General features: G+C 41.4%; 1 protein-coding gene across 1 annotated transcript in view; it reads left to right on the top strand.

The window, feature by feature from the left end:
* CLASP1 (cytoplasmic linker associated protein 1) overlaps positions 1-17,572 on the top strand; it is a 266,955-nt gene that overhangs the window by 175,997 nt on the left and 73,386 nt on the right. Inside the window, exons 22-24 of the mRNA XM_089916904.1 lie at positions 5,074-5,181; positions 9,380-9,547; positions 15,563-15,670. Coding sequence (XP_089773030.1) covers positions 5,074-5,181; positions 9,380-9,547; positions 15,563-15,670 — 384 coding nt within the window. The remainder of the gene's footprint in view (positions 1-5,073; positions 5,182-9,379; positions 9,548-15,562; positions 15,671-17,572) is intronic.

The following is a 17,572-nucleotide window of genomic DNA, read 5'->3' as shown; positions in this document are numbered from 1 at the left end:
TTTTATATACATCATTTTGCATGGACACAAGAATATTGGGAGGATAAATTACCCAAAGTGGAATTGTTGGATTAAAAAGTGCACGCATTTGTAATTGTGATAGGTATTGCCAAATAGCCCTCTATAGGGACTGTGTTAATTTTAACTCCCACAAAGAATGAATGAGAGCGCCTGTTTGCCTACATGCCAGAATGTTAGCAAATTTTTAAGATTTTTGCCAATCTTGTCGGTGATAAATAGCATTCTTAATGTCATTTTAATATTCTTTTCTTACTGGGGGGCTGAACACTGTTTCATACATTTAGGGGCCATTTCCATTTCGGTTAAATATCTATTCCTAGCCTTTGACCATTCTTTATTGGGATGTGACCGTGGTGTGTTGAAGCTGGCTTGAACCAGTTCATCAGATTCCAGTTGTTAGATTTTCAGGAATTTTATAAGCTGGTTTACATTATATCAATGGCCTCAAATAGGCCACGGTGGGAATATTTACACCAGGGAATTGCAAAGCACCACAAGTCAGCAGAACACTCCCCCAACCACCACCACCACCCCCTGCACAGTTCCCTTCTAATTGCTAAACATTTACCAGCACACTTGCTGTTGAACTTATTATTGATACCTAGGAATCTTTTATGTGATAAGGAAATTAGCACCTTATGACAGGAGTTGCAAATAATTTTCCCCCATTTGTCATTTTCTCGAATTTGCTCATAGTTTTCTTCCTGCCATCCTGAGATTAAAAAAAAAAAAAAAATTAGTCAAATTTATCAATCTTTTCTAATGGCTTTTAATTTTGTTATAGTGAGAATGGACTTTCCACTACAAGTTACAATGGAATTCTCCCATGTTTTCTTTCAGAACTTTTTGTTTTTTGGCCGCACTATGCGGCATGTCGGATCTTAGTTCCCCAACCGGGGATTGAACCCGTCCTCCCTGCAGTGGAAGCGCAGAGTCCTAACCTCTGGACCGCCAGGGAAGTTCCCTAAAACTTTGATGGTTTCATATTTGACATTTTAATCTTAGGTCCATTTGCTGCTTTTCTTGGTGTAAAGTGTGAAGTATGGATCCAACTTATTTTTCCAAAGCAGAACATTAACAAATGAGATCCTATAATCCATTTTTTCAAAAGCAACATATTATGTTGAACTACATATTAATCCTTGTGGAATGAAGCAAAAGCAGTGCTTAGAGGGAAGTTCCTAGCCCTAAGTTTATATTAGAGGAGAGACTGAATTAGTTTGTTTCCAGTGTGTCAGTGAAAGAACAGAATAAACCCAAAGAAAAGGAGGGAGGAGGTAACAAAGATATGAGTAAAAGTTAATGAAGTAGGAATTAAACATTCGTTTTAGAGGATTAAGAAATACAAAATGTGATTCGTTGAAAATACTAATAAAATAGGCAAACTTTTGGAAAGATCAGTTTGAGAATTGGCAGTGATAAAGCAGGTATAAGTGTGGATCAGTAGAGCTTTAAAGGGTAGTAGAAAACTATGACAATTTTATGTTAACAATTTTAAAGCAAATTGGATGAACTTCTAGGGAAAAAAACCTGTTTCTTCAAGAAGAAGAAAAAACCCAAGTAGTTTTAAGACTACTCATTAAATAATTTGAATCAGTACCTAAAACTCCATCCCCCCACCAAAAGCTAATTACTTAATTAAAATAGAAAAGATATCCAAAATCCCTACCATGCTCAGACGGCTGTACATGCAAGTTGTGGAGCATGGGACAGTTCCCGTCTTACATAAACTCAGAGACCAGGAAGAGAGAAGGCTTCCCTCCCTGGTTTCATGTAGCTGTTGTGACCTTGGTACCAGAATCAGATGAGGTACAATACAGACATTCTGTGTACGTGACTGCGTGAGTCATGACAGCGGAGGTTTGATACTTTCAAACCTTATAGATGCAGCTCAGTACGTTTAGGAGAATAATCCTCTTTATCTCAGAAGATGGAAGCAAAGCATTAAAACATTCCAGAAACATTTCTGATAAATTCTTAGCAGTTAGGAATGAGTTTTCTTCACTTGTTGAAGTATAGTTTGTGAAATTCCAGAATTATTTTTTTACATGTGGCTCAAGATAGCAAAGCCTACCTCGTGCTTCTCTTGAGCATTGTGCTGTGTGTCCAAGACAGCAGATAAAGTGATCAGCGGTAGAGTTTGAAGGGAGGAAACTGAAGTCTTATTTGCAGGTGGTTTTCTGTTTAGAGAACACCACATAATCTACATGTAAATTGGTAGGATTAATAAAAGTTTAGCAAGGTCCCTAGAGTTAAGTCGGGGCTTCCCTGGTGGTGCCGTGGTTGAGAGTCTGCCTGCTGATGCAGGGGACACGGGTTCGTGCCCCGGTCCGGGGGGATCCCACGTGCCGCGGAGCGGCTGGGTCCGTGGGCCATGGCCACTGAGCCTGCGCGTCCGGAGCCTGTGCGGGAGAGGCCACAGCAGTGAGAGGCCTGCGTACCACCAAAAAAAAAAATATATATATATATATATATATATATATATAAAACAGTCATATTCTTATTTGTCAGCAAGTTAGACAATATAATCAACTGTATTGTGTATAATAAAAATAAGGCGCCTTTGAATAAGTCTATAAAAATTGAATAAAACTTTTGGAAAAATTATAGGCTTTATTGAAAGACACTGAAGAAGGTGAAAAAGAGAAAATGCTAATGAATGGAAAGATCGATATCATAGGGCTGCCCCCCCTCCGCCCCCAGCTTAACCCCAAATTCCACATTGCCAGTCAGAATTTCAACACGTCTTTTTATTACATCTTCACGTGCGCATATGCAAGAGAGCAGAGGGCTTTAGGGAAAAGTGGCTTGATTTGCTCTACCAATTAGGAAGGTAGTTTTGAAAAGCTACTCACAACAGTGTATGTTGCACAGGATGGACACATGGACTGATGGGGCAGACACCACAGTGGAGAAAACGGACCCTTGCATGTATACAAGTACTTGTAAGTGACAAAGATGGCTTTGTAGGTTAGTTAAGAAAGGGGTTAAGTAAATTTGTTTGGACCTTCGTTAGTCACACAGAAAAAGTAAAACGGGTCTCTCCTTTACGTCCTACAAAAAATCACTTCCGTAACTGAGCTCACAGATAAAATGTTGAGCCAAACAGTAAGTTTTGGAGAAATATATAGCCTATGATACGATTAAAAACATTAAAAAAATATAAAATAATGCCATCTATTTCTTGGTTATGCAACTATGTATATTAAAAACATAAAGAAATGCTAGGGAATGATGACCAGTGGGGGGTTGGGGGGAGGTGGAGGACACAGGGACATAGCAAAGAAGATGTTTTTATTTTCTTAGCTGAGAGGGTTTGGATGATCACTTAAAAAATCCTAAGAAATTAGACTCAGTTGTTTTTTTCACGTTCAGTTTTCTTGGTGACTTCCTTAGCAGAGTAAAATGCCCTAGCTCACGCGTCGGCCCGCCAGGCAGCCAGGCACAGGCGTCTGAACCTGTGGTGGGACCTTGGACAAATTAAGTAACCCCCTTGCTTCTCTGTTTCCTCATGTGTAAAGTGGGAATAATTACTTATATGTTGGTGTGAGGATTTTTGTTTTTTAATTTTATTTATTTATTTATTTTATTTTTGGCTGCGTTGGGTCTTTGTTGCTGCTCGCGGGCTTTCTCTAGTTGTGGTGACAGGGGGCTACTCTTTGTTGCAGTGCACAGGCTTCTCATTGTGGTGGCTGCTCTCGTTGCGGAGCACGGGCTCTAGGCGCACGGGCTTCGGTAGTTGTAGCACGCAGGCTCAGTAGTTGTGGCGCATGGGCTTAGTTGCTCCGCGGCATGTGGGATCTTCCCGGACCAGGGCTCGAACCCATGTCCCCTGCACTGGCAGGCGGATTCTTGACCACTGTGCCACCAGGGAAGCCCGGTGTGAGGATTTTGAGTGCACACATATATAGCTCATAGTATCCTATATGATATAGCTCCTAATTTTAGTCTGGATTCTAGAACTTGTAGGGCTTTCATTCAACTGCTAATAAAAGTCATTGATTCTTTCTAGTTTTCTTTCTCCCTTTTTTTTTTTTTTTAAATTAAGTGCAGTGCTTTCTTTTATTGCTCTTTACCTTCCTTTCTTGAACCTTTTCAAGCCCTAGGATTTGTTTTTCCGTATTGCCTTTCTGCAAACTTTCTCAGTTGATGAGGTAGATGTGCTTTTGAACAGTGTAAGAAGCCGGTGGGAGTTCAAATTGCTTTGTGTTTTCCCTATCAGATTGCTCTTCCGATTGAATTATGGAAATCGGGGCATTTGTGCCCCTTTGAAAACAAAGAAGCCCTGTATTTTAAAAAGTTTAATTCCTTATCATTCTAGTCTTACCATCAGTGATTTTGTGTTTATGAATCCATTTTTATTTTTATGGTTTCATGCTTTAATAATTGGAGTTAACACATTGCTTTACTTAATAATGGCAAATATTCTTCATAAATGCCTATGACATTGCATTATTTTTAGGTCACTTCTCTAGGTATTCCTAATATTGATTCTTTCTATAAACTTCATCTTTTTGCAGCCTAGAAACTTGCTGGCATACATGCTTTAAAATAGAAGTTTAATGCTACATAGCAAGACACATTTATTCTCCAGGGTGATCTAGCTTTTGCTGATTGCTGAGTTAAGAAGGTTTCTTTGTTTTATTTTGCATTTACTCTTTTTTTTTTTTTTCCTGTAGTAGTTTTCTGAAGATGACAGCTAATATTCTTTCCTGCTTTTGGAAATTCGACAGACATGTCGGCAATGAACAGGAGAGAGAATTTAATCTGGAAAAAAAATTGTGGAAAAAACCCTCAAGTGACTATCACCTCCCCATCTGAAAATAGAATATGCTAAAACAATTGAAAGCAAAGCACCTGATGGGTTCCTGAGTCCCTCTGAGGAGTTTCTGACGTGTCTGTAGAATTTGTGTGTGCACACAGGGACGCGTGTCAGGACCACACGTGGGAGACCAGCTCCCCTGGCGGTGGCTCAGCCCGTGCCCCTTGCCCGAGGAGTGGTCGCGCGTATTGGAAACATTACGGAAGCACTGTTTTTGCCGTGTCCTCCAGGTCGGATCCGCACACGACGGCAGAGCTCTGGGAGCGCCACCAATGTCACCTCCACGCCTTCCGACAGTCGGGGCCGCAGCCGCGCCAAAGTGGTCTCACAGTCCCAGCGTAAGAAGTATATTTTATGCTCTCTGCTCTCTTAGTTTTATCCAACAGCCATTCTGCAGCTGAAAATTTATAGTATTTTCATCGACTTAATGGGAAAACACATTTCTGAGGTTCTAAGACACTGTGAATAATCTTGATGTTTGTTGGATGCTTACAAGACGGGGTATTCCAGTGTACCTGTGTCCCCTTTCCAGGTGATTTACACTTTGTATCCTTAGGCAGGAAACATTGAAATGCAGTTTCCCTCCCCTCAAGCCTCCCAAAGTGAATCGTACTTGGGCTGGGACCCATTTTGCCGTTGATGAGGGATCCTGATGTCATTCAAGAGCAGCTCCGGGGGGGAGATGACTTCATGCTGAGGTCTCTTCCCAGCGGCAATAAGTAAATCCATTCGAAGCTGCCCCCCCCCACATCACCCGCTGCGCTAACATGCCACTCTGCTCCTTTCCTCCTGCCAGTGTGGGCTCTCGCTTCGCTCGGCTGCCCTCGCTTGCTTCCATTGCTGCTTCTCTGTATGTGTTGAGTCACCTGATTTGTTAACATCAGCCATGAAAGCAGCCGTGGGCGGGATGAGTGTGTTCTGATCTCTCTTAGGATTCAGGCTTGGTGTCTCACTTCCCAGCTTCCCGGTCTATGCACTAGGAGTGGGGCGGGGGGTCAGGGCCCTCCTGGGCAGGCGACCACGGTGGAGGTGCTCGTCAGCTGACGGAGTCGGCCTCCTTCGTGGCCCCAGGAGCTGTCTGGCTTGTGTAGAGAGCGGCTAGTCTGAGGCCAAACCTTAGTGAGCTTCTCTCGTAGGTGTTTAGAATGCCTTCCTCAGCTCCTCCTGAATTTAGATGCTTTCCCCATGTCCCTTTGATAACTAGAGTCCTCATGTTAAAAGAAGCTTATGTCCTTTCTGAAAAGAAAGTGCAAGGTCAGACATGCTGCTGTGAGACGACAGCACCCAGGCTTGTTTGTCTGACGCAGAAGCCCATGCTTTTAGTGTATTACACCATACCACACAGCATAGGTTGTGCAGGTGTAGTCCAGAAGCCCCTGCCTGGGGAGTAGTGTCCAGGCCCTGGTTATTCTGGTGAACCCTAGTGATACCTGGAGTCACAGATAGATATAATACTCTGGTCATGACCTCATAAATATGAGTCGGGTCTTATCGCAAAAAAAATTTTTCTTGGCCAAAAATGTTCGAGACTCAGAATATAAGTCAATACGTTGAAATTGAGTTGAATAAAAAAATTGTATAGGGTTGTATAGGCTGTATAGGGTTGTTTCCTTTCTTGGAGAGTGAGGGCTGAACAGTATTTTCCATTTCTTTATGTCTGCTGTTTATTGGCATTGGCCTCTGCAAGGGCCCCTGCCCCTAGCTGGGTCCTCTGCTTAAGAGGTGGTGGAAATAAAGTTCTTCTGTAGCGGGGGATGATAGAGCTTTAATTTTTCAGTCATAAAAATACTGCACTTTGCCTTGGGGATCCACTTGAAAAGCTCATCAGTTTTATTTTACTCACCAAATTCCACTCAAGGGAAAGAGACAACACCAGCAAACGATCAAGCCTGGACCTTAAACTTATATATATAAATCAAATATTCTTTTTTTTTTTTTTACATCTTTATTGGAGTATAATTGCTTTACAATGGTGTGTTAGTTTCTGCTCTATAACAAGGTGAATCAGTTATACATATGTTCCCATATCTCTTCACTCTTGCATCTCCCTCCCTCCCACCCTCCAAATATTCTTTTAAAAATTATTTTAATAGGTAGATAGGAGCACATCTAGATATTTTACAAATGTAGCTAAACTAGCATTCATAGTTCTGGTTTAAGAGTAAGTAGATTTCGTTAATATTAAATTTAGGACAGTTAACAGTTGGCATCTTTTGAATAGTTGAGGACTTAAATATGTGAGGATTAATGTTTAAATATTGGAGAATTTGGCATAAGACATTCAGATGAAACTACCTAGTAGTGGTTTCTTCCACTTGGTTGATGTCTCTGGAGCACCTCCTGTGTGGTGAGCACCATGTGCAGGGGTAGAGATACACAGATGGTAAGATGCAGTCACTTCTGCCAGGCTGCTCAGAGCCAGAGGGCAGGTGCCCCCAAAGGGCCCGGCATCTTCTCTGCATCTCATCCGCCTGGCACTGTGCCTGGCGCATGGTAGGTTCATAAGTGTTTCATGAGCAGATCTGAAATAAATGCTAATACAGTATGATGTGTATAAAGTGAAAATAAGTACGAAAATAGGCTAGGAGGAACAAGACCTAGAAAAACAGCCCTTTTGCTAATGTGTTTGTGAACAAGGACATTTGTGCTGTGTTGCATGCTGACCTTCTGTATTGTGTTATTGTCTTTTAATCCACTTTTTGCCTGTCCTTTGGTCTGCTCTCATAATCAAGGATCCAGATCTGCTAATCCTGCTGGTGGTAAGCCATTTCTCTTCTTGCTTTTTTTTTGTTTTTTGCATTCTCCCTCACCCCATGTTCCTTGCACAATATTAATTTCTCTCTTTATTATGAGCTTAGTTAATCTTGCTGCATTTTTTCTGTATGTTCAAATTCCAGAGTTTGAAATGGATTTCTTTTCTCCTTTTATACAGCTTAATCGTTTATTTGTGTGCTCAGATTTTATGGGCAAAATTAATAGATCCTGAGACATGTTCTTCATGGGAACGTGTACTGATAATTTTATAATGAATTTCACTTAAACTGTAGTTAAATCATTATAAAGTACGAATTTTCGTAAGTAGTCATCTGAGTGATTTATTTGAATGATGGAGGGGTGTGTGTGTGTGTGTGTGTGTGTGTGTGTGTGTTTAATTTCCAGGTAAGTGTTATTTTGAAGGTTTCTCCCTCTGGATCATTCTATTCTGCTACATGATAACAAATACTTGATATTTGCGAATTTTATTGCCTTCTCTGCTTAAGGAGATGATCTAAGTTAATGACTGCCATTTGGGTGTATTGGTACGATCCTTAAAATTCTGCTGCTTTCTTTAAGAAAGAATTTTGTTTTACAAGAAATGGTTATATAGGTATGTAGTCACTTAGCCATTTATAAAAATAACTAACCATATTATGATTTTAATTTCTAATTTTATTGCATTCACATCAGGGAATGTTTTCTATATAATTTCTACCTTTGTAAAAGGTTATTGAGATTTCCTTTGAGGCTTAGTACATAGTCAGTTTTTGTACTATTCCTGTGTGGAAATGTGAAAGGAATGTGTATTCTGTTTGTTGGACTATACATCGTGTGTATATGCGGGAGGTGTGTTTATACATATCTGTATAGTTTTGACTGCATGTCTGCCAGTTTCTGAGTAGTGTATTAATCTTTCATTAGTATTAGTCTTTCTGAGAGATATATTAATAATTACGGCCTTTTCAATCTCTCTGGATTTTTATCGTTTTTGTGTTTTCTATCTCAAAGCTATGTTACGTGGAGCATAAAGTTTCATGATTATTATATCTTTAAGGATAATTATTTAATCAATATGAAACATCCTTTTTTCTCTTTTAATGCTGTTTTTTATTCTGTTTTGTTGTTTTGTTATATGTATGTTGTTTGTCTCTTATAAACAACATACAGTTGAATTTCATTTCAGTTTTTTTAAACCAATCCAGGAATCTGTCTTTTAATAGTTGAATTTAATCCAGCCACATTTATTATGATTACCGATATGTTTGAGCTTATTCTTACCATTTTATCTTGTGATTTCTGTTTACCATATTTCTGCCTCCTTTTCCATTTGTTAGATTAATGGAGTCTTCCTTCAGCGTTTAAGAAATTTCTGTTACATTTCTACTCTTTCAGCCATTTTTTAACATACCGACTCCTACAGAAAACAAACCAGTTAATAAATAAACGCCTTTGTGATTATTTGTAGAAATTTGCTGTGCAACTGAGAGGCTTTTTGTACTCAACCTGAGCCTGCTCTTTTGAATCAGAAATTTTGCAGTCATTTCTGTAGAACTCCATCTTTAATTCTCCTGTGTATAAATACTCTTTTATGAAAATTTGATGTTCCTTTATGCTCCTTAGTTTTTGAAAAATTAGTGATGTTACCAGCTAGGAAGCTATTTTTATATAAAATTCTCTTGATATTTGATCCAAACTCATGTGTAAACTGACTTCTGAAATTACTGTAATTTATTTCTTGATTTACATCTATTATTCAATTTTGTTTCGCTTCATTTTTAGCTGGCAGCCGATCAAGTTCCCCAGGGAAATTGTTGGGAAGTGGTTATAGTGGCCTTGCTGGGGGTTCCTCGAGAGGCCCACCTGCGACACCCTCTTCAGAAAAACGAAGCAAGATTCCCAGGAGTCAGGGATGTAGCCGAGAAACAAGTCCAAACCGCATAGGATTAGGTGAGAATTCTCAAAGATCTTGAAACATCATTCCCAACCTGGTCATAATTTTGATTATAATCTAATGACTTTGTCTCCTGTGGGAAATAGCTGTTTTTGAACCGAGGATGTCACTTTGCCAGTGTTAAAAAGACATTTCAGTTTGTGCTTTCTACAGATGATAGCAGGTTCAGTTTTCAGTTAGGACTAACAAATATGTGGGGTTTACCTTCACACTGATGGGAAAGAATTACACCATTGTGGGCTTCTGTGGGTTAGAGTCATTTTGCAAAACATTAACCTGGGGGAATGGGCAGGCTTCTTTCCTGCACAATTTCCTGCACAGGAGCACTGTTGCTTTTTCCATTTGTCTTTCACTGATTAGCAATAAATAGCCATTAACCTATATAAATATTCAGAAGCAATTTGTAGGGTCCACATTTATTTTGATTTTGCTCTTCTCTAACCCAATTGGTGAAAATTATCATCACAGAATATCTGTAGTTGTTCCTTTTGACATAATGTTGTTCAAACATAAAAACCAAGAAGAGGAAAACTAGGTATATATAGTGTTTATTTTTGTGTTGTAGTGTTTAGTTTCTTTGTAGTAGGATTTTATATGAATGACTCTCAGCAGCTTAACAGTCTTTCACTCTATTAAAATCTAATTTGTGTGCTCCCTTTTTAGTAAAACGGTTAGAAGTCTTGTGATCTATTGTGAAAAATCTGTGTTCATACTCTTATAGTCTCACCTGCTTTCTAAGGGTAAAAGCCTACTAATGTGAAATCAGAATACTGTATTCTTTTGTCCTGTTGCCTTACCTTTGTCATTTATTCATTTATCTCCTCAATAACTTTTATTGAATACTGGAACGTTTACTGTGATGTGCTAGGCACATGTTGTTAGATCTTATGATTAGAAGATAAATGCAGTAGATTTAGCTTCTGACTTCAAAGAGCTTGTGGTCTTAGAGGTGAAAATGTAAGGCAGTATGACAGATACCCTGGCAGGCGCTCTGGGACCGTAGAACAGGAATGTCTGCCCCAGTCCTCCTAGGTTTCCTGCCAGGGGAGCCTTCCCAGAATCGACCCTGTTTTGATGAGGTGTATAGGGTGGCACCAGGCAGGGTGGGGAGATGAGGCAGAGAGGAACCTGTGCAGAAGCGGTCAGACGAGAGGGAGCGTTGTGCGCCCTGGGACCACTAGTGGTTTATCTGACGATAGCCGAGGATGTTTGTCAGAGTGGGTGGGAGATGGGGGCAGAGGGACTGGTAGGGTCCAGCTCACGAATGTCCTTGAAGGCTCCCTGTACTTCGAGAAGGCGGTGGGGGGCAGGTATTTAAGAAGTAGAATCGAAAGGATTTGGTTTGACCAACATTTCCGAAGCAAGTGAGAAATGTAATCAAGCCGTGGTTTTGTTAAAATGCTGCGTGATGCTGACCTTCTGTGGGCTTTATGAACATGGTCCCTGAGCTGACCAGTTATTTGCATCCAGTAATAGCAAGTAATGTGGATACAACCAGAGAAAATATCATGACTGCAATATCTACTGACAAATTTCAGATTTGTTGTTGTCACATACGTGTATTTGGATCTGGTTTTGTTTGGAAAAAACATTTGATTTCAAACCTAGGCTTGAGGTTTCAGCTGTCCTTTTCCCACAATTAGTTAAGTTTATAGGATGTTTCTTGGTGATCCTGACTTGTTTCATACTGCTAAAAATTCTTTTCTTTTGTTTTTGTTTTTGTTTTGCGGTACGCGGGCCTCTCACCACTGTGGCCTCTCCCGCTGTGGAGCACAGGCTCCAGACGCGCAGGCTCAGCGGCCATGGCTCACGGGCCCAGCCGCTCCGCGGCATGTGGGATCCTGCCAGACCGGGGCACAAACCCGCGTCCCCTGCATCGGCAGGTGGACTCTCAACCACTGCGCCACCAGGGAAGCCCCAAAAATTCTTTCCTTTTTGGGGATTTTACTTTTTAAATTTATTAAAGATGCCATTTTTACCTTCTTCTTGAAATTGGGAAATAATCCAACCTCGATTATCTAACATGACTCTAGGACCTGGCAGTCTATGCTCTTAAGTATGAAGTTTGCACTGTGGGTAGCTGGAAAGACAGCGTTTAATAAGCCTTTGAAAGAAGTCCTATGGAACATCATCCATCAGTAAGAACTAAATAGGAGCCTGTCAACCTTCCAAAGCGTTCTTATTTGAAACATCATTTTGAAGAAAGTTGTTTCCTTGATGCTCGTTAAGGGGATTAGTTGTGGATGGAGCTTTGAGGTCATACATACAATTCTGATTAAAGAAGATACTTTATAGACGTTTTTGCACATTGTGAGAATATACATACACAGTTATAAAATATATATGAGTAAAATACATCTTTCCACTTTTTTCCTCTAGTACTGCTTATAGATTCCATTTTATGGGGTGTCAGATATGTTAGCATTTTTCTGTAATAGAGTGTATATTTCTTTGATCATTTAGTATATACTGGGTATATGTCTATGTGTCCAAACATTTGGTTCATTGTATAGCAACTTTAAATATAAATATTCAAAAAAAAGTAGGAGTATCTTTTAAGAATATTTTCTATAATCCCCAAACCGGTTAATAGTTTTCCTCATAGCTTGGAATTTGCCCTGAGAAAGAATTCTAGTTATCTGCAAATTGTATTTGGTTCAACTACGCCTTTTTTTGTTTGAAATAATATTTCTTAACTAAATTTTCCTGTTTCACCTGTGATAAAGATGATGCCAGAGCTCTTTTTCTTTAGCATTTAAGGTTTCTTAAGCAAAACGGGATGTAACTCCTGTTGGATAACTAAGAAACAAAACCCTCCCACGCCCTTCTTTCTGAAATGTATTCCTTCATAAACTGAGCAAATGGAGGAGTGTGTGTGTAAATTGTTTCCTTCTACGTGTGACTTAGGGTAAAGTCACACGAAGTGCTGACCTCTACAGCAGTCACGTTTTGGAAGTTGGCCTTTGGTTCCCTTGTTCTCCCAACTGTCTACTGAAAAGGCTATGAACACATTGGACTTTCTGCCCCTAACAGTCTGTGGATATGCATTTAAAGTGTTCTCAGATGCTTTTCTGGTTAAATGTGTTTTGAAAAAAATTGAAATTAATAATTCCTTTTAGCTCTTTGTTAGATTAGACTACTGTGTGCAAGACCAAGACATGAGAATGTCTAGGCTAGAGAGACGTTTCATGTCTTTAACTTCCGGGAGTTTTCATTGTTCTTCTTGTACTTCTGCTTTTGATAGGAATTCTGGTAGGATCCTTCCTTGAAAGACAAAAGTCAGGAGTTCCCTTAAAACGCTATAAAGGTAGAGTGTCACTCAAGGAATGAAAACCAGTCAGAGGGTTTTCCAGGCTTCCCAGCGTTCCGTGCAGGACTCCAGAACTCCCTGAGAAGCCTGCCTGCTTTTAGGAAGCTCATGCGGCAGATGTGTTTTATCGTCTCTCCCTCCTCTGCCACCCCTCCTCCAAAACCTGTTCCCACACAGAACGCTCACTCTCGGTGCTCAGTACACAGACAGGGTGATTCGGTATGTTGTGGTGTAGTTTTGACGCCTAATCAATTAGTCTTTGTAAAAATCGTTTATGTGTATACTTACTTTAAATCCTCCTTGTAGGTTAGTCTTTGGAAATGGTGTTGCAAGTAAGGGGGACCTTCTTCCTCTTGTGTTTTAAATTATCCAACATTTGAACTGTTGATTTCACCGCTAAGTGTACTTGAATGAAGTTTGGGGCCAAACCATGCCCAGAATTGTAAACAGAATTCTTTTTCTCCGTGTTCTTACCGGCCATATGGTAAAGAAGGCGGTCAGGACAGATGGGTGAATGGACGTTCTCTGGGCCAAATACGAGGACGGTAGACCTCGTTAAGAATTATGATTGTTGTTATTTCACATGGCATCTACCTATTTCTTCTCACGTTCTTCATTGCCCTCACAAAGCAAGCTCAGCCTGGGGAGAGAGCAGAGCTTCCCCATTGTTGTAACATATCTGCTCACTTAAAGCAGGGAGTGAGAACTATGTGAAAATTCAGACGTAATCGGGCAAGAGCTGTAAGAAAATGGTCAGCTAAGCATGCCCACGTGTGAAGACCTATCAGGACTGGCGTTACTGCTTTTTGATGATTGTTTTGGAGTGGCCGGTGGAATAAGACAAGGTTTTCACGTATGCCTTTCAGCAGGGACCGCAGACGTACCTACGTACGTACCTTATCTCACGGTACCCTTTTCATTTAAATAGTGGGGACTCTCTCTCTCTCTCTCTCTCACCTTCCTAACTGGAGGCTGAGATCTAGAGCGGCTGAGTGGCTGGACCAGTGAGCTAGCATGGAGTTGGAGAGGGCATTTCTACATTAGATGTGGTAGTGGCCCCCCGCTAAGGACTCTTTTGTAGGTTTTATGCAACTTTTCCTTTACTGACGGGGTCAGTAGATACTCCCTAGTTTTTTAAGTTTAATTTAACACCTGTTGCTTTGGCCTTCATGGTAGGAGCAGGAGGTGTTTAGAATATTATCAAGAATTGCTGATTAAATTGTCACTACTACTCTGAGTGAAAACTCAGTGCTTCCACGTCACTATAGCAAAATGAAGGAGAGTTTAGGAATTCCTAGAGAATTCCAGATGAAGCCCCATTTTGACTGATGGCTGAGATTGCGTTCCTGGGCTTGACCTTGCCTTGCTCGCCAGCACAGACCTGATAAACCTTTGCACATCACTTAGGTACCTTTAGGGTCTCATTCACCTCTGGCACTGAGCAGAGACCACAATAGGAAGTTGGTTTGGTTTTTCACTTCCATGTTCTTCTAACTCAGGGAGTTTTAGGATTCTGGTTTGTAAGACATTCTTGTGACGGTTTGGCCATATAATAAATCTACCTTTGCGCTGAAATTATAGGCTTTGCTCATTGCAATGTAGTAAACATGGAGGTTTTTACAGCAGTGAATCAAATTTATATTTTCCAAACCTTCTGAGAAAGGCATTTCTGTCTAATCCAGAATTAGTAGATCCTCTCAAGATGGAAATATTTGTTGTTCCCATCAGCTGTCATGTAGGTGGCTACGTGCTTTCAGTTTGCGAAGTTGTTTTTGAGTATTTTGCCAGTACTGCATTTCTGTTTTCTCAAAGCAAGCTGAAAAATAAGAAAATCATGGTCTTTCATGAGATTTATGGCCAAGTTATATTAGCCGTTAGGCTGCTCATGGGGTTCTGTCGTCTCAGTCTCCTGTGATGTGAGAAAGTTATCCAACTGGCTGTTCTCAGGCCAGTGGATGATCTTTAACCATGACTCTTGGGACTATCAGGCCACCTGGGATGGACTCAGGTGTGAGGCTGGGTGAGTGGAGGTGCTTGGGTAGGGGTGACCGACGGATCTTTTTGGATTCCATAGAAAACACCAGAATTAATGTCGAGATCAGTGAATGAGGGGTTAGCAGTCCCGATTCTTTATATCCTCACACTGATTTGCACACGCAGCCTCTCTAGCAGGGTCAGTCCTCATGACTTCTCTTTGTAAAGAAGGCCAGGCTGGGGGAGGTGAACAGTCTTCCTTTTAATTAGGTAAGTTCATGGAGTTCAGTGACCAGAGCCTTTATTCTGTTTTTAATCCGGATTAAAGTATCTTTCTAAGGACCCAGTGCATATGAAAATGACTATGGCCTTTTATTATCCTCTCAGGGAGGAGTGTGCTGAAACCATAGAAACTGATCATTTCCAGAAGACTTTGGAGCTTGTATATTCTGATCCAGTTTGCTCTTTGGAGAGCTTTCTTTTCCATTTCTTACCTTGAGGTGTTATTTCACCTTCCCACTGAAATGCCCAGCTTTGCGAGGCCGTGGGCAAGTCCAGCTTTGCCCACCCCCTCCTGTTGTTGGCCCGTCAGTCAGTGAGGCCCGAGCAGGGGCAGGCGCGGGCCGTGTCGCGATTACGTGAACGGAATGTGACTGACCATGTGTGAGTTTCTCTGTCTTCATTAAACTTGTTCCCCTTCTCTGAAACCCCTCATGCTGCACGCTAGCACGGAGCAGCCGTATCCCTCGACCCAGCATGAGTCAGGGGTGCAGCCGCGATGCCAGCCGTGAGAGCAGCCGCGATACGAGCCCCGCTCGGGGCTTCCCTCCGCTCGGTGAGTACCCGCCGGCCTGGCTCCTGGGGCTCCTCCCGCCCCGCCGGGCCCAGCCACCTGCCTCTGTCCCCCGCCGCTGTCCCGTGCGCCTCTCCGCTCCCGTCCTCTTCCCGAGCCTCCCTTCCTGTCCCCTCTGCATGCTCGGATTCTGGCAGTTCCCAGTTTTCACATATCAGGGGAAGAAAGCACCCATTCGCTCTGTACTGTTGTCGTTTAGGACCACTTGCTCCGGGCAAGCCCGTCTGCGAGGTCGTTGCCAGCGTGTGGCGCAGCTCAGCCAGAGACCATTGCTGCTTAAAAGCTGAGCGCGTCCAAAGTGTCTCCGTACTCACTGAATCTCTGCAACCTGTTTTGAATTTTACCAGGGATCAGCCCATGCGTGATTCACTTCAGAGAAGGAAAAAAAAAAAGTATCATCATGATAACATTTAGGAAACTAAGCGTGTGCTCGGTTTGGGGGTGAACACATCAATCGAAAAAGCGGCATGAATATTAGCTCTCCTTCTGTGAGACGAGTCACTTCAAAGCTTTCTTTAAAGCGGTCTGCAAATTGCTTTTGGATAAACGGCCTAAGTGTACAGCACAATGCAAAAACCTTTATGTTCACTGTTAATTATTAAGATACTTTTCATTCTTCCTGGGCCCAACAGGCTGTTTAATGTTTGTGATCCAGTGCCACCCCAGGACAAAAAATTTACAACATTTGGTGGCCATGGTACATGGTAATATTGTACCTCTGATCACCAGTTCGGTGTCAGTTGGGGCTGCTTGTCTGACAGACGCCCGCCGTTTCAGTTTTCCTTACAGCTAGAATTTGTACTTTAACAATTTCTAGTATTCAAGAAAAACAAGACCGAAAGAGAAACATTTATGCTTTATAGAGTATTGAATTTACATTTTCTATTTCGTTTTAATTGTCTTGCCTTTCTCTAAAATGGACATATACCTTTTTACCTAGTGCAAATTATTAATCCTGTAAGACGTCTATCAACACATACTTTCACACACACAAAAAAAAAAAAGAAAAGAAAAATGTTTTGTATTCTTCAGTAATTGTGTTTCAGTTCTTGGGCGTATTAAGTGCTGTACAGCTGTGTATTTTTTCCTCATGATAAGCATGACAGGTAGAAATCACTTTATACCGGTAGGGCCTAGGCCTGAAGTTATTCTCTGGAACTGTGGACTGCAGCAGTCTGTTATTTTGACTCTAATTATGAAACGGGTCTTTCAAATATAAAAATGTCACTTTGGAAGATGGATGTTACAGCAAAAGCATAAGGTTTTAATATTTGCCACTATCTCCTTCTAAGGCATACACTCCTTCCCAGTATCTTTTTTCCCCCAATTAGTATCAGTACTCAGAATCTAGACCTATTTCTTCATGACCACTGTCCCTCATGGAGTTCTCAGAAAGAGCAGGTGGACAGATGCAGGGCCCTCTAGACGATCACCTGACTTGGTGAGGAGATACCTGTGTGAGGTGTCCTACCTGATGGGCATGAGGGCCTGAGTGGGGCAGCTCACCTGGTCCCTGCCAGCTCTTCCACAGCAGTCCACAGCATTAGATCAGAATCCTCAAAAATCCAGGGCAGCAAGGATGATCTTCTTTTCTGAGTGAACTGGTGGTTTTTCCTTTGAAGTTAAGGCTGTGTATCTATGCATCCTTGTTCACGATTTGACCTTCGAAATAGCCTGTTCTATAAGTGAAACAGTTCAGTCTGGTTCTCGGTTATTTTGTCTCTTAGAGTTCAGTGTTTTTATTTCACGTGTACACTGCTGTTTTTGTTCCTGTCCATGGAAGCAGCCTTTGTGACCCAGCGTGTGGTCTGTGGACCAGGCAAGGTGTGCTGGATTCTTGAAGTCCTGCTTGGACCCTGAGGAGCTGAGGGATCCAGTCTGATT

This window comes from Delphinapterus leucas, chromosome 8 (genome assembly GCF_059928025.1).
Source record: "Delphinapterus leucas isolate spDelLeu-1000000601 "Yukka" chromosome 8, BTC_Dleu_Yukka2, whole genome shotgun sequence".
Classification (NCBI taxonomy): Eukaryota; Metazoa; Chordata; class Mammalia; order Artiodactyla; family Monodontidae; genus Delphinapterus; species Delphinapterus leucas.
The sequence above is the reverse complement of the archived record's forward strand: the minus strand, read 5'-3'. Positions and strand labels throughout refer to the sequence as shown.